The sequence below is a fragment of the Opisthocomus hoazin genome, chromosome 2 (assembly GCF_030867145.1).
Source record: "Opisthocomus hoazin isolate bOpiHoa1 chromosome 2, bOpiHoa1.hap1, whole genome shotgun sequence".
Lineage (NCBI taxonomy): Eukaryota > Metazoa > Chordata > Aves > Opisthocomiformes > Opisthocomidae > Opisthocomus > Opisthocomus hoazin.
In genome coordinates, this window is record NC_134415.1 from 7,088,948 (window position 1) to 7,105,692 (window position 16,745).

General features: G+C 48.2%; 1 protein-coding gene across 2 annotated transcripts in view; it reads right to left on the bottom strand.

The window, feature by feature from the left end:
- The window catches only part of PCNX2 (pecanex 2), a 165,062-nt gene that overhangs the window by 2,253 nt on the left and 146,064 nt on the right, over positions 1 to 16,745 (bottom strand). For both annotated transcript variants that reach the window (XM_075412236.1, XM_075412234.1), the window contains exons 29-33: positions 9,966 to 10,110; positions 8,338 to 8,568; positions 7,716 to 7,990; positions 6,505 to 6,689; positions 1,394 to 1,842 (exon numbers count right to left, since the gene is read on the bottom strand). In XM_075412236.1, coding sequence (XP_075268351.1) covers positions 1,394 to 1,842; positions 6,505 to 6,689; positions 7,716 to 7,990; positions 8,338 to 8,568; positions 9,966 to 10,110 — 1,285 coding nt within the window. The remainder of the gene's footprint in view (positions 1 to 1,393; positions 1,843 to 6,504; positions 6,690 to 7,715; positions 7,991 to 8,337; positions 8,569 to 9,965; positions 10,111 to 16,745) is intronic.

The following is a 16,745-nucleotide window of genomic DNA, read 5'->3' on the forward strand; positions in this document are numbered from 1 at the left end:
CCGTGTCTTCATAGTGTACCGTCTGGGCTGGCAGTGGCTGGCAGAGAGATACGAGTGTCCGGGGCGGGGGGGATTCCTTCCGGACAGCCGTAAGGATGGAGTGGATTGTCCTCTCCACTGAATAGAGAGGCCACACCAACAATCTGCTGAGGCTTCATGGCCAAATTTCAGATGGCTTAAAGTTAGACGAGGTGAGTCCTGCCTCTGGTATTGCAGACTGGCTGAGTTCTTGCAAAGTAGATATAAACTGTGGAGAGCTGGAATTATGCCTTGTCATCTGATCTGTTCAGAGGTACATGTAGAACTATTATTAATGCTCATTAGAGTAATAAAGCAGGACTGGACCCAGGTGAGTAACATTCAGTCAACTTCTGGTGAAGCTCGTGGCAAAACTCCAGGGAACTACACCATACATGGTATTTTTGGGTTGACAGCAAAATACACACAGGCTAAGGAGCTTTTTTTCACTTGAGGTTTAGAGAATTCTTTGAAAATTAGGGAAGTTTCACACACTTCAGAATGACAGTAGCAGAAGAGTGTTTTGGACTTTCCACATCCACAGTCTTCCCCTGTTGCCAGTTTGGTTTCCATTTTGATAGGCCAAATGCAAAAGTCTGTCTTAATTTTGCTGTCGCTCAGCCTCTAGCTGCAGTCGCCCTCTCTCTCTAGTTCATCTTCTCGCGTTACTGCTCTGTAGTGCTGAGGTGAAAGTTTCAAAATTCAGGAAGGCAACTGATGGCAACCAAAGTTAAACAAATATATTTCAGTAGACAATAAAGCAGTAACACTGCTATGTGCACTGAATCTTCCAGGGAAGATGGGAACAGAACTGGGAGCCTACTGGGAAGAGGGCTGGAAGTTCTGTGTGTGTTGTTTCGCCATTAGAAAACGCTGAATCACAGGGCATGTGGGTTTCCTTTGGGAAATATTTCCTACAGCCTTCCTTTGACTAACCCTTTCAGCAACAAGGCTTTCAGGTCCTGGGTTGAATTTCTGGTCAGAGAGAGGGACAGAACAAACGTGAACCGTTCCTTTCTGTACAAATTATGAAGTCCTGCTTATGCAAGCAAGGAAGGAGCTATTTAGTCTGTGATGGTACTCGTCACCTGGGCTGCAGAAAATGGAGACCTAAGTCCCTGGTCTGAGTGCAAGGAAGAGGGACTTTGCCCCAGTTTGCAATTTCAGGTGCATGCTTAGCAGCCAACCCCTCAACGACTTACATACACATCACTCTCACGTACACACTAACACTAAACAGTCCCATTTGCATTGGGATGCAGCAAAATCCCAACCAAATACCACAACCCTGACCAGTGAGAAGGAAGAAACCGAACGGGGGTGAGGAGACTTGAAGAGCAGTACAGCAGCTCACGCGCTTTGGCTGCAGCCTTACCCGCGTTGCTTGACTTGCCGCTCTCGCAGAGGGACCCATGGCAATGTTCATGCTGCTGGATGACTGGGTGTCACTGGTGTTACCTCCGTCGGCGGCCGAGAGCCCAGAAATCACCAAAGCACTTGAAAAACTTCTCTTGCCGAACAGCAGGCTGAGAGTTGAGCTGGTGGAAGAGGCCAGGCTGGACCTGAGCATTGCTGCAGCTCGGTCCTGCACAGTCAGCTGGCCAGCAACAGGAACAGCAGGGGACTGGGAAAACACGGATGTTGCCGAGTTGTGGAATGACAGCTGACTACTAGAAAGCCTCTGGGCAATTTCGTGAGCAGATGTAGATGTTTGGATGAAAGGCTGGCGGCTTTCGACAATCGGTCCGGAGTGACTTGAAGCAGGGGGCCTTTGGTTTAAAGCAGCGTGTGCCTGGACGGACTGACTCCTGGGTTTTCTCCTGCCTTTAAAAGAAAGATTAATATATTTAAGTAAGTGGCGTCCTGATGAACTGCACGCTATTGACCATGTCCCATGTGTACATACTACTGTTGGCATATTACTACTGATTTTATCACCATAAGAATCCCAAGAATAACAGAAATAACAAATTGCTAAACATGTGAACCTTTCTGTGTTTCCCACTACAGGGGTTTTGGCTTTTGGTCAGAATAGCTTCAGTGGTTCTGCACTGAGTCAAAAGACAGGAAAATGAGAAGACACCCCAAGGAAAGTACCCTAATCGCAGGCTCGCGCCTATTCTGCCACGTACATTTTACCTGCCCGGTTAATGGCTGAGCACAGTGTTGCTGTACCTCCACTCCCCTGTGACAGCCACACTAAGGTAGGGGATGTTGAATATCCACCCTAAATGGCTTGGTATAATCAAATGCATAAATAAAACCAAAAAACTGTGAGTTAAAACAGTGGCATATTAAAAAGAATTATTCCTGCCTATGGGGAAAGAGAATTGGAGAATTCAACCGAGTGGAAGACTACAGCGTTACAATTTTTAAGACTAATATGAAATGATATCTGAGTTTCAGGAGTGATATTCACAGTACAACACAGACTGAAAAGGTGTGAACGCCTCTAGTCAGGGTAGTCTGTTGGAGGCCTGAATGAGATCTACAGAAGGCTCCTTCCCCATTCTGTGAAGCGTCTCGCTGCAGCCACTGCGGGATACGGAGAGTAGGTGAGATAGGCTGGCCTGACGTGCCTAGACGACGTCTCTCTCCCTATACACATACACCCCCTTTTTAACATTTATATTGACACCTTAAGTCATTCAGACAAATTATTTCTGTATTTCTTATGCTTGCATATTTAAATAGGCGCAGAATGAAAAACAGATCAACTTACTGGCCACTGAACCCAGCAGATACCTGCGTGCGCCCGGGCACTCCGCAAATGGCGTGCCCCGGGCTGGCACGCGCCACAGGCCCCGAGAGAGTTCAGTGTTTCTGCAGACGGCTCCGGCCCAGCCTTACGCAGCAAATACCCAGCCACGCCACTGCCTGCTGGGGCTTTTTGCTTTCCAGGAAACACCAGACATTAACACCAGCTGGCATTTTGGTTTCCTAGCTCTAGCTGGGGGGTAGAGAGTTGATGCCAGACAATCTGTTGAGAGCCATCAACGCAGAAACAAGTTTGCTGGCAGGCATTTCCAGGTTGTTGGTAATTTTTTTTTTTGCTTTGTTTTTTCCCAATGCCCGAACTATGGAGGGGAGGGAAGCACTGAAACTCCTCCAGGTACTGAAATTTTGCAGGCATAAAGGAATCTAAATCTCACACTATATTCTAGAAACATGACTGCTGAATTCATGAGGGTTCCAGTAATGCAGGATTTCATAGTCAAACTATTTACATGATGTAGCTGAAACACGCTGTTTTACACCCACAGACCTGCATTAGCCCCATTTTTCAGACGCTGAAGCAAAGAGAATTTAGGTAACCTGGCACAGAGTCAGATGGCAGAGCTGGGCCACAACCTAACTGGAGATCTGCAGCTGGACTAAAACCTAGTTGGTTTGGCAACTGGACACTTTCGCACCCTGCTTACAATGCGTCTTTAGATCTACTATAGAACAGAACAGAACAGAACAGAATAGAATAGAATAGAACAGAATAGAACAGAATAGAATCACTAAGGTTGGAGAAGACCTCTAAGATCATCAAGTCCAGCCATCAACCCAACACCCCCATGCCTGCTAAACCATGTCCCGAAGTGCCACATCTACACGTTTTTTGAACCCCTCCAGGGATGGGGACTCCACCACTGCCCTGGGCAGCCAGTTAATACTCCAAACAATAACAGTTGTCCTACGACGGCATGCAAAGCAGCATTCTCTGTGACAGGAGCCCCAGTATCTCTGCTTGAGAGCAGTGGGACAGACGCGCGTGGCCCCTGCGTGCCACGCCGGCAGCCGTGCGCCCATCCGGCCTCCACCAGGATGCTGGTTCTGGAGGTTCCGGGGTTTTAAGTGCATTGGTTTCTTCATCTGATGGTTATTTTAATATGTTGCCCTTTTTAAATAAAAAGAACGGACCAGAATTAAGAACAGAGGGGCTGTGGTGTGTTAGTTTGTGCGGGGGCTAACGTGGCCAAACATCTGTTTGCGATTCAAACTGCCAAGCTGACCCCTGTCCAAAAGTATTCCATATTCATCCCAACTGCAGTGGTTAGAGCCCTGGACAGGAGACCACCCGCGTCTACACATAAATAACTCTGTCCTTGAAAACACTTAGGAAACAAAGGCTGTTCTATAAACTGCATCGTGAAATAAGGACACTTCGGGGGAGAACCTCACACGTTTCCAATGCTCTCAATTTTGGTCGTGCTTTTATATGGGGCTTTCATTGCATTTTGCAGTCAGTGGCACCAGGCTGCAAAATGAAATATGAAATATGAGAACATTAAATGCACTTGATTCACAGTTTACGAGTCTAGAAGGGATTGCTGTGATCATCTAGTCTGCTCTGCTATACAGCATGAGCCATAGAATTTCCTGGAATTAATTCCTGTATGGTATTACTGATTATTATGATTATTTTTAAGAAATGCATCCAATATCTCTGTCAGGGAGAATCCATCTTAACCCTTAGTCACTTGTTTCACTGTTCATTTACTCTCACTGTTAAAAATGTGCACTTGATCTCAAATCTGAATTTGTTTAGCTTTCTTATATCTAAGTCTGCTCAAATCAGCTGTCTTTGGTCACCTTTTGTTGCCCAGGTAAGTACTTACAGACTATGATCAAAGCATCTTGTACAATATAAATTGTTTGAAAGCTCTTAATCTTTCACTACAGTATTTCCCAGATCTTTGATCATTTTCTGGCTCTTCTTTGAACTCCTTCCAAATTAAAAATGTCCTCCTTAAATCAGGGCACTGGGACTGCGCGTGGTAGGCCAGCGGTGTCCTCAACCAAGGTCAGACTGGCAGACGTGCGGTACCCAGGTGACCCTATTCGTTCTGCTTTTCTGACAACAGGCGTAGCATCACAGGGATATCAGGCACACCGTAAGGTCTCTCCCATTCCTCTGGTATTGCCTCAGTGTCCTACTAAGTGCTGAAGATCAAACAGAGCTTGCTTTGCAACCAGGTCTCTTAAAAACCTCCTTGCCCAAGAGTCATCTGGATTTGCTCAATGAAGCGTAGAGCTTTGACAGCTTCTCTTTCGTGTCCTTCATTGCTGTCAGGGTGGAAGGAACTGCGTCATGACCAGATCGTAGAAACAGATCATCTGCGTTTTTTCCAGCGCAAACCAGACATTTCTCATTTCTACGTTATTGGCAACTCTGCCCTTCCACACAGCGACGGATCGAGACCACTGCTGGGATTTCTTTGGCTTCTAACACTCTTTAAAAATAAACAGCCCCCAACCCACTTTCATCTTTTTGTCCCTAATGGTGCTAGCCAGAAACTTCTTGCTTCATTCGCTTTCTCTTATCAACGGTCTCTCAGGACTGGATACTGATTTGCATTCGCTGTTTTCCACTTCCTTGCCTTTGTTGTGCATTTCTTCATTTTACCTCAAAGCCACGCTGCTTTTCTTAACGAAGTGTGACCTTCGCTCTTGATTGTCATTTTCTGGGCACCCAATACATTCTTTTGAGCAACTCACAATTAACTTTCATTCTTGTATGGCATGCTCAGGATCATTATTTTACAATTAAGTTTGCCATTCTGATTATTGCAGTGTCAAGTTATGAGTATGCACACGGGATTCCTCTAACGCCAGACTCAATTAAAAGCAGCAGTTATTTTATTCTTACAACATGATTTACATTCAGGGCAAGATCTTCTCCAGTCCTGTCCATTATGTTTAATGATAGGTCAAAATGATCTAATGGGAAACAAACAAGTGTCATACCCCTCTAGTTCTCTGCTTTAATTTATACAGCGATCCCACAACTTGTTGAAAGGTTGAGTTAATTGGCTTTACATTACAAGTCCTGACCCCGCAGTGACAGGTCTCACAGCGACCCACTGCCAAACTTTAGGTATATTTCCAACGTGAAGGCCAGTCGTTCTACCTTGTGAATATGTCTGAAGTACTTCTGAATCCATAATTTAATCTGAGAAGGGCTCAACTGTTAGCTGACAGAATGGTCGGCAGCATTTAATTTTCTCCCGCTAACTGCTGTACAGACATAAGAAGTTATTTCTTTATTTGTTTGTTCTCCACAGGCACTGATGAACAGCCAAACCAATTCCTCAGATAAATCGCCATGGTCCTTCCAAGATAATTAAGGATTTTGCATCCTTTCACTTCTGCTGTTCGCAGTTCACTGTGGCGCAGGCTCCCTGCATCGCCCACGCAGACTCCCTCCCATCGGCATTTCTCTTTCTGGCACTGTTAGCGGCACCTCCCCGTCCGAAGGTTACACAGAACGGACTTTGACAGTGGAACCTTTGGTGAACCACATTTGTCTCACAGCCCCCCAGTAAATACCTGGAGCAATATCAGGAAGCCATCTTCTACATGCGCTTGGTCATTAGGAAAGACAAAGCTCGCTCTGTCTAAAATTAGTTTTCCACTGGATATGAGCACGCCCCAAAGCATCAGCCTACATGGCCGCTCAGAAGACTACGGAAAAAGCCAAGAAAATTGTGCAAATACCTGCACGCTGGTGGACCTCCTGAGATGAAGCTTGCAGCTGAGGGGTTCCATCTCTGGTGGGCTGCGAGCTGCTGCTCTGGCTTGAATTGCCTGTGGAATTGCTGCCAGATGCAGACCCCCCTCCGCTATCCGCCTCCTCAGCGTTCCCTCTCTCGTGGTGAGCTGCGTGGCAGTCCTTCCGCATTCTGTGTGCAGCAACACGCGCGCGGTCAGCCATTTACGGGGCACCAAATTGTGTGCCACCAATGTTAGGTGCCCTCAAAATGTGTAATTGCCCTCTCTCTCGTACCACTACAGGTCTTTTGACATTTGACGAGATGACCAAGGTGACAGTGTCGTAAGCGTACTTGGAAAAAAACTGTGTACGACACAAACCAGATCTCTCCTTGTCTGTGCTAAGGGGTTTTGGAGCCCTGCAAGACCTCGGGACTCTTTATCTAATGTTACAGAGGTCTCTAATGATCAGCTTTTGCATGAGGTAACCAAGCAGCAAAGAGGAGGAGTGGGCTGGAGGGAGCTCAGTGGGAATGAGCCGCATGGTGGGAAACCAGAGTATTAAGCCACTCGATTCGATCTCGGTGTTTCAGCACAGGTCTTGGCGTGCAAGCTGGTTCCCGTAGCCTCTCCTCAGCCACGCTGGCAATAGGGCAGATGGAGGGAATGAGACAAGAGGGAGTTACTGCTCTATGAAAAGTGCATACAGGAATGAGAGAGGGAGCGCGGCGGATACCGACCACGCATACCTAGGGGAAGGAGGCAGTTTTGATGATGGGTAGTAAGCACATTTTCAGATGTGTTTTGGTCAAGAACAATGACTTGGGGATGACTGTACTGCCAAAGCTTTGGAGCACAACCCACCAAAACCCACCGACACATTTACTCCTGCTCTGACATGTCACTGAGATACAGAAAAGACATTCTTCTTTACAAGGCACAAACTGTAAAATTCCCTGGAGTAAGGGCAACGTCTGTAGCATTAAGTCATTTGATAATAAATCTTGCTAAACATGTAGAAAGCTTTCCTTAAAAGCCGTGAATGAGTTAATGAATTTGCTTTCTGCTGTATCTGTAGGGCTATTTTGTTATATTTTGAGTTACTTGCAATTAATTTTTTACTCATATACAGTATGGAATTACTCTCTTTTAACAGAAAATACAGTGGCACCGAGACTGCAGGGTCTCTATCTGCATAGCCAAAATTGAACACCTACCTTAACCATTTGGATCTGAACCACTTTTTAATGTTGTCCAAACTGACGGGTCCCCCCCAGATGTTCCTCAGTTGGCTGTGTGTCCCAAGGTACGAGGTGGTTAAAGGGGAAACGTACATTGGGTATCCCAGTGGCTGATCACATGAAGAATTAATTAAGTTCCGCAAGACCTGTTTATTGTTCTGGATGCTTCCTCTCTCCGGGTTACGATTGCGTAAGAAAATCAGCTCCTGCTGCTGCCCAGCCCAAAGCCCTCTGACGCACTCCTTGTTGACCTACAGGCAGGGTAAAAAACGCGAGGAGCATGTGAAAATATTTGCTACTGAAGACGCAGACCTACGCGATCTAGGCAGAAGGGCAGCGGCTGTGCGTGCAAACGCCTTGTGTCTTTGCACCAACAGGTTTTATGAACTTTTGCAGCTACTCCCTGGTAAAGCCGGGAATGTTATTTCAGATACACAAATGTCTGGGTGCGAAATGGAAGGCAGCTGAAGAGAGTTCAGCCTCCAATCCCTACTCTGATAACTGCAACTCAACTTCTCCTTTTGGCCAGATGGTTCAGAAATAGTATTAGTTACCACAGCCCTAAATTACTGCAATGTTAGAAAGATGGTATTGGTACCTTGATAACCTTGAAGCTCAAGTAGCTTTTGTGGAGCATGATAACTTTGTATTCATCCGCTCCTTCATCTACCACGTGTCTCAGGGTCAGCAGCTCCTCTCTGTTGGAGAGCACAGCGCTGCGCCAGGCTGGGTCCCCTTCGTGACAGATCACAACCTTTTCTTCGAAAGATTGGATGGCTTCATACAAAACCGCTGGGTCCTCGTACTCGTCTGGGCAGGTGAACTGGTCCTGGTGGTACAGGAAAAAGCATTGGAAAGGTCAGGTACATTTGTGAGAACGCAAAAACTATTAACAGTAAACTAAATCCTGTTTTTCGAACAGTTGCCAGCTGACCCCCCAGGTGACTTGGCCATTTGATACAGCGTGTCTTTGGGGAGGTAGAACGATTAATTTAACAGTAATATAGAAAGGTACGATTTTCGTTTTATTGTAACCTGTTCTGATCTCATGGCTCCACTGGAAAGAGACCCTCGGAGAATGCCAGCTTATCCGCTTTCTTTTTATAAAGTGGGAAAGCCCAGGAGGCAGAGCTTTTGGGTAAGCCAGAGGGAGATCGGAATCACCTGGCACGTTCCACAGTTCTTGTGCAAAATCTTATTTTTATTCACGAAAAAGCACCAACAAAAGCACAGATGGGGAATCCATCAGCAGATATCACAGTATTGCGTTACTACCTTTGCTGTCACACAGCAACACGGTCAGCGATAACATTCAGCAAATTATTGTGTCAAATTCTCAGATATTAATTCACAGCAGTTCCACTTCAGTTACATTCAGAGCAATTATAAATATCACGCATGATAAAAGCATATGATACTAAATCATAACGTGTCAGAGCAAGAGCAAGATCAACTCCAAGCTATACAGGGCTTGAGCTGAAGAAACTGGAGCAAAATTTTTACGCCTGAAACCAGAACGGGGTCAGACACAGCCTGACGTAATCCAACCAAGGGCCGTGACACCAGCCCTTCCAACCACACTCCTCTCAGCTGTGTCTGTCAGCGTGTGGAAGCGTTACATGGGCATTGCCATTCACGAAAGGACTGATAAACTAGCAATGAAATTAGTCTAAGCAATGTATTTCTTTCCAATCTAGAAACCATCTTTATAGTATAGAATCATAGAAAGTTTTGGGTTGGAAAGGACCCCTAGAGGTCATCTAGTCCAACCCCCCCGAAGCAAGCAGGGACACCGCTAACTGGATCAGGTTGCTGAGAGCCCTGTCCAACCTGGGCTTGAATGTTTCCAGGGATGGGGCCTCCACTACCTCTCTGGGCAACCCGTTCCAGTGTTTCACCACCCTTCTACACAAGTATCTACACAAGTAAAACACGACGTGACCGTCAGTTTTGTTTCGATGAAAAAAGGAGGGTCAAGCTCTGCGAGATGAATGGTTTCAAACGGGCAGCCAGGGGTGACAGAGAAGAAGATCAAGTAAATGTGAAATAAATAAATGCCAAGCTTTTGCATTTTGGTTCAGGAGGTTTCTCAGAATAAGGCAACAAGTACTCCATTTCCCTCTCATTTTTTTTTTCCTTTGGACAGTTTCTAAGGTTTCCTGTGTTTCCCTAAGAAAACAGATGCAGTAATAAAGGTTGAAAATAAGAACTAAAAAAAGACCCTACCTGGTGTAGCTTCAGAGACATTCGGATTGCCGGGGCAACAACCTTGTGCAATAGATCCATGTCTGCGAAGACCCACTCGTCTTTTGGTGCTATCCGAAAGTCTCCTTTGAACAGTGCGTGGAGCCCATAAAGAAAAGAGTCCAAGCTGTAAGAGAAAGGCAGCAGTCACTCCCAGAAGCCATTCCCCTCTCACCGAGCTGCTGCTGGCCACGTGCCGAGCTGCACAGCGACCAGAGGCCCTCCGGCGCGGGGCGAGCAGGGCTCACATCATGTATTTCTGATGAATCGTAGAATCATTGAGGTTGGAAAAGACCTCTAAGAACATCAGGTCCAACCGTCAACTCAACACCACCATGCCTGCTAAACCATGTCCCAAAGTACCACATCTACACATTTTTTGAACCCCTCCAGGGATGGGGACTCCACCACTGCCCTGGGCAGCCTGGTCCAATGCCTGGCCACTCTTGCAGTAAACACATTTTTCCTAATATCCAACCTAAACCTCCCCTGACACATCTTGAGGCCATTGCCTCTCGTCCTATCGCTGGTTACCTTGGAGAAGAGACCAACCCCCCCCTCACCACAACCTCCTTTCAGGGAGCTGTAGAGAGCGATGAGGTCTCCCCTCAGCCTGCTCTTCTCCAGACTGATCAGCCCCAGTTCCCTCAGCCGCTCCTCATCAGACTTGTTCTCCAGACCCCTCCCCAGCCTCGCTGCCCTTCTCTGGACACGCTCCAGCCCCTCAATGTCCTTCTTGTAGTGAGGGGCCCAGAACTGAACACAGCACTCGAGGTGCGGCCTCACCAGCGCCGAGCACAGGGGCACGATCCCCTCCCTGTTCCTGCTGGCCACACCATTCCTGATCCAAGCCAGGATGCCGTTGGCCTTCTTGGCCAACTGGGCACACTGCCAAATGAGAAACCGTTCCTCGGCGTCGGTGGGCTTCCTTCTCCTGGCACTGTAAATGACTGGCCACGAAATGAGCATGGCACTGGGAAGAAAGGCTGTCCTGAGGATGGGTCACGGGGCGCCTCGGCGTGCTGCTTCTCTGTGGCTGTGCCACAGTGACCGGGTCAAAGAGTGCTCCGCAGCCCCTGTGCAGGCAGCAGAAACTGTCCCCCATGGGGAAGTTTACAGATTGGCCCCATTACACTTAGCAGTTCTCCTTGCAAAGTAAAAATTAAAAAAAAATAAACAACAAAAAAGCTGTAAAAAATATTTTCAGCAAATCTGAGACTTTTGTCATGAAACTCAAACATAGATGTGAACACTAAACCAGATGCGCTAAGAAGAACACCAAGTTTCAGGAACTGCTCAGCAAACTGGACAAGAGCAGAGTCAAACGGCAGGCGTTCCACGCTGAAACGACGCGCTGCCTCTCTGTGCTCCAGCAGGAGAAACCCGACGCAACCGCTCTGCCTGACCTCGGTGACGGTCTGCCTGGACCTGAGGTCTGAGCGAGAAGTAACAGGCACAAAATCGAGTGATTGTTAGAAAACGGTTGCACGAGCGCTGTGTGAAGGAGGCAACGGCCTTCAGCTCCAGCCTGCGTCCTGCGCCGACGCCGACGCCACAGCCGCTCCTGCAACGCAGACGTAGCGGGACCGTTGTCCGAACACCGCGCTGGAGAAGTCATCTTGAAATTGAGGAAAAAACCTGTTAAAAACCTCCTGCAAACCCACAGGGCAGGGCTTCACCTGCCTGCCAAGACTTTACTCCCTCTTACAACCGCTGATTTTTTCAGATTGCAAAGGCTCTGAGGAGAAGCAGCATTAAGATGTTCACGGATTTCATTACCGCCCAGGCTTTCTCCAGAGAATGCATAATCTTTCCACACAACTGAGCTTTCTTAATTATTTTAGGAAAAGAAAATAAACCTTTCAAGTTTTTTCTCTTCTTGGAGAGAAGGAGAAGAGAGACTGGGAGACTGCTTGGCCTGCCTTCAGCTCAGACACATTCTAATCTTGCCCTTGGTGGCTAGCATGTTTTAGAAATTAAAATGGAAAGATGCATATGCTGCAAGAACAACAGCTGGATACTGATCTTCTCGGCGAAAGCACCGCGTAATACAAATCAACTGATCGGTGGGACCAAGGCCAGTGGGGAAGGCAGGGCTGCTGTCACTGCTGGGAACACGGAGAGCGCGGGGAAGCTCTTGTGAACCCCTAACTGGTTTGCGTTTGTCAGTACCATGTTCTCTATTGCAACGCGCCGGCGTGAGGCAGGCACTGCGATCTCCAAAATGCTCAAGAACTGGTTTCAATGGGAGCTATATGTCCTCAAGGAGCGGGTCCTGATCCCCGCTGACTTTCATCTCCACAGCTTAGAAAATGATAATAAATAGAGCCAAATGCTGCTGAACTGCTAGGAAAGCCCCAGAATAAACCAGCTGGGGAAAAATCACGGTGGGTGCAGCCATTGCGGTGAAATACGTGACTACCATCTCTTTTGAAAAGGCTGGAAGTTGGGAAGGGTCCTCTCACTTGCCCACCTGCTAGACAACATCCAGCACACACAGCTGAATCCTTGCCTGGAAAAACCACTTCTGTATCTAAATATTCTTCCCAGGATGAAACTGAAAAACCTACCCTGAACTCTGCATCTGATGATGATCTATAGTAGAGTTTTCCCCCACGTAACACCCCCTGCCTTTGCTCTGAAAAGCTGGCTGGGATGAAGGGAGGAGCAGGGAGGAGGGAGAACTGGTTTTTACATCATCAGAGGCTCTCAGAGCCCCATCCGAACACCAGAGTTTGCATCCACATGGAAGTGTCCCACTGGCATCGGCGGGGAAGAGGAGCACCCGTCGAAAGCTGTGCTTGGTCCGGGAGGGCTCACCCATTTCTCGCCTCTCTGCATAGTTAAGTCCTCCAACCAGCATTTTTAAGAACAAACAGGACTGCTACAGGGAGCAAGGCAGAGGTGGCAGCAGTTGTGAGAAGCTGAGAGTCAGTTATTTTCTACAGTGTATTTTCCACCGGAGAGGTCTGGAGGAGATTGCTGTGTTCACAAAAGCACGGACATCTTTTATTCTCCTGCCGGCGTAACGAGGCTTTTGGGTGCATTCTGCCCATAATGCGACACTATCTCCAGCCATTACTTCTGTAACACGCAGCCCTTAATCCACGTACGATACGGCTGTTGTTCTTCTTCCCGTGGTTACGCTCTCTCCTGAAGACTCTAATGAAATTATAAGGAAGCTGTAGAGCCAACCGCTTTGATCTCCGGCTCGGCTCAAGGTTGTTGCTGCCTTCTTGGCCCACTTATACCACACCCCAGTTAGTCATCTGCTGTAGTTACAGGCTAGTTCGAAATATTTAAAAAACTAATTAAGGTAAATTCACATGCCAAAGAAACGACATTAATCAAGGAGAGACATAACTACTATTTTACAGAATCACAGAATGTTTGGGGTTGGAAGGGACCTCTGGGGGTCACCCAGTCCAACCCCCCTGCCGAAGCAGCGTCACCCAGAGCAGGCTGCACAGGACCTTGTCCAGGCAGGGTTTGAATATCTCCAGAGAAGGAGACTCCACAACCTCCCTGGGCAGCCTGTTCCAGGGCTCCGTCACCCTCAGAGGGAAGAAGTTCTTCCTCGTGTTCAGCTGGAACTTCCTCTGCTTCAGTTTGTGCCCGTTGCCCCTTGTCCTGTCGCTGGACACCACTGAAAAGAGTTTGGCCCCATCCTCCCAAGACCCAGCCTGCAGATATTTACAGGCATTTCTAAGGTCCCCTCTCAGCCTTCTCTTCTTCAGGCTGAACAAGCCCAGCTCCCTCAGCCTTTCCTCGTAGGAGAGATGCTCCTGTCCCCTCATCATCCTCGTAGCCCTCCGCTGGACTCTCTCCAGTAGCTCCTCATCTTTCTTGAACTGGGGAGCCCAGAACTGGACACAGTACTCCAGATGGGGCCTCACTAGGGCAGTGCAGAGGGGAAGGAGAACCTCCCTCGACCTGCTGGCCACACTCCTCCTAATGCAGCCCAGGATCCCATTTCTGGCAGCGTTTCTAACCCTCTGAGCTCAGAACCCAAAAAGCTGCTGTCACATCTGCGAGCTGTCTTAGAACAGGAGGTGTTTGGGAACCGCTGGCCCCTCGCTCGCGCAGAAAGGAGGGGATTAAGTAGCACCACAAATACCAGAGGGAGGGCAACAGAGCCAAAGCAGATACCTGCTCCTGCCGCACTCCTTGTGTTGCTTGAACAGCTGAAATGAGAAGCATTTGATGCAAGCCTGTGAAAACGGTATGGATGAAGGCTAACGAGCTGGTGAATAGACCTGTGTGTATTTTGCACACCAAAACCCATCCTCTGCCTGCAGTTTACAGACCTTTCCTGCTGTTAACTGGAGATTTATTTAAGGAATAAAGAAACGTGTCTCCCTGTGAGCTGGTAATGACCTGAATGTCATAGCTCACCTGATTGAAATATTTTCAGTGGTAGCCCTTCTAAATTTGCTATTTTAGATGACGGTGGTTGTGAGCTAAGCATCAAGCTTTCCTCCCCGGCTTTGGCTCTGCTCAGCTCTGGCAGATGCGAAGCTCCACTGTCTGCCCAAGCCCCTGCAAGCAACGCGGCATCGCCGGCGACACTGGGGAGCCATGTCCTGACGTCCCCTGGGCTGCATCCCCAGCAGCGTGGGCACAGGGCGAGGGAGGGGATTCTGCCCCTCTGCCCCGCTCTGCTGAGACCCCCCCGGGAGTCCTGCGTCCAGCTCTGGAGCCCTCAGCACAGGACAGAGCTGGAGCTGTGGGAGCAGGGCCAGAGGAGGCCCCAGCGATGATCCGAGGGCTGGAACCCCTCTGCTGGGAGGAAAGGCTGGGAGAGCTGGGGCTGGGTCAGCCTGGGGAAGGGAAGGCTGCGGGGAGGCCTTATTGTCTTCAGTACTTAAAGGGGGCCTATAGGAAAGATGGGGACAATCTTTTTAGCAAGGCCTGTTGCGATAGAAGAAGGAGAAATGATTTTGAACTAAAGGAGGGTAGACTTAGACTGGATATAAGGAAGAAATTCTTTACTCTGAGGGTGGTGACGCACTGGCACAGGCTGCCCAGAGAGGTGGTCGATGCCCCATCCCTGTAAACTTTCCAGGCCAGGTTGGACGGGGCTCTGAGCAACCTGACCCAGGTGAAGATGTCCCTGCTCACTGCAGGGGGGTTGGGTGGCCTCTGAAGGTCCCTTCCAACCCAAAGCATCCCATGATTCTGTGGTGTCCCGTGCCCTCCACCTCTTTCCCCTCAGCTGCTGGGCAGTGCAATATGGTGCCCAGGAGGGAAGGGGTGAGTGGGACCAGCCGCTTCCCCGGGCCTCAGCGTCAGCAGAGGTTCCTCCAGGCAGAGCCATTCCTTGGAGTGAGCCTCTGCTCACGCTGAGTGGTACCGCCCGGAGGGAGAGGAGAGGACCGGAGCACCCAGGCTTGGCAAGGTTGGAAGCATCCGATGAGTGATGCTTTATTAAGAGATTTTTCTATTTTTCCAAATTTGAAATGTAGACTAAACATTTCTTATTAGCAGGTCTAGTGGCTGAATAGGATTATTAAGTAATTTTTTACAAATGCACACCTAAACCAATCACTCATTTGAATAAATGAATGGTAATGTCATGTCATTCTTCAAACTGCATTTTGTGCAGGATGCCTCCTAATGACAGTTTAAAAGAGCAAGTGATTTGCATAGCAATGTTCTGCCTTCTTAATGAATGCATTTATTGTGTATTCTAGTGTTAATGTTGGGTTGCTACTGACATTTACATGAACAGGTACACTGAATAATTATTTACATACATTATATAAGAGCATTTAAAATCTGGGTTTACACAGTGACATTTACTGATTAATAGATTAGACAAAATCACGTATAAATGACTGCAAATTGGTAGTTTACATACACAATGTAAACCTGAATCTCAATTCTGTAACGCACACCTCAGTGTAGCGTCACCTCTGCACTGCTATTGCTGTGCAGCAGTTGGATGACTGTCACTCCTCGGGCCACACCAAGGGCTAGACTTAGTCCCGAGAAAGTTTCCTACGACCTGCACAGTTACCCCCGAGAATAAAACATGGACCACAGAGCACAGATTCTTGGCTAGTTTGCTCACGTTGGACATATCTGAAACACTTCATAGATATAAGCACGAGGAGGAGAGGACTACAGTGTCTATCTGGCCCTTACATCTCAAACTCATCACAAAATCTCTAGCAACCTTGCGCACAAGATGCTTCGTGGCCAGAATTAATAGCAAGTGCTGAGATGAAGTTCAAGGTCATTTCTCAGTACCTACCAGAGTAATCTAAATGATCGAAGTTTCTGTAGTCCAGCGCTCGAGTGTGACAGAGCATGTGTTAGGAGCCCTGATCTCCCACAAAGTGGGTCAGCTCCCAGCAGCCGTGCATGCCGTCTGTCCCCCTCCTCCTCCCAGCTGGCTGTGGGATTGCCTGTTCTGACGCCATCTCTGCTGAAAACTAAAACCCTCCAAAAGGTCCCCAAAATATCCCGACACCTTTCCAAGAAAAAGGACTGTGAAGCATCGCCTAAGGAGCAATTCCTCCAGCTTCTGAAGACCTGAAGTACTTCTCCCCACCTGACTGCATGCAGACCTGCACAGTGTGAGGGCTGGGGCGAGGATCAGCAGTGATGCTCTAAATCCACCTCCATGAGAGCAGCCAGGTGTCTATGGAGAACAGGGAGAGCGGAGGGAGACCTGCCTTCAGCGCCTAAAGCTAACCCTCGGGAAGATCTCCTTCTGGCCTCAGCAGCCTTGCACATGTTGGCCAAGGTCTCCTTCCC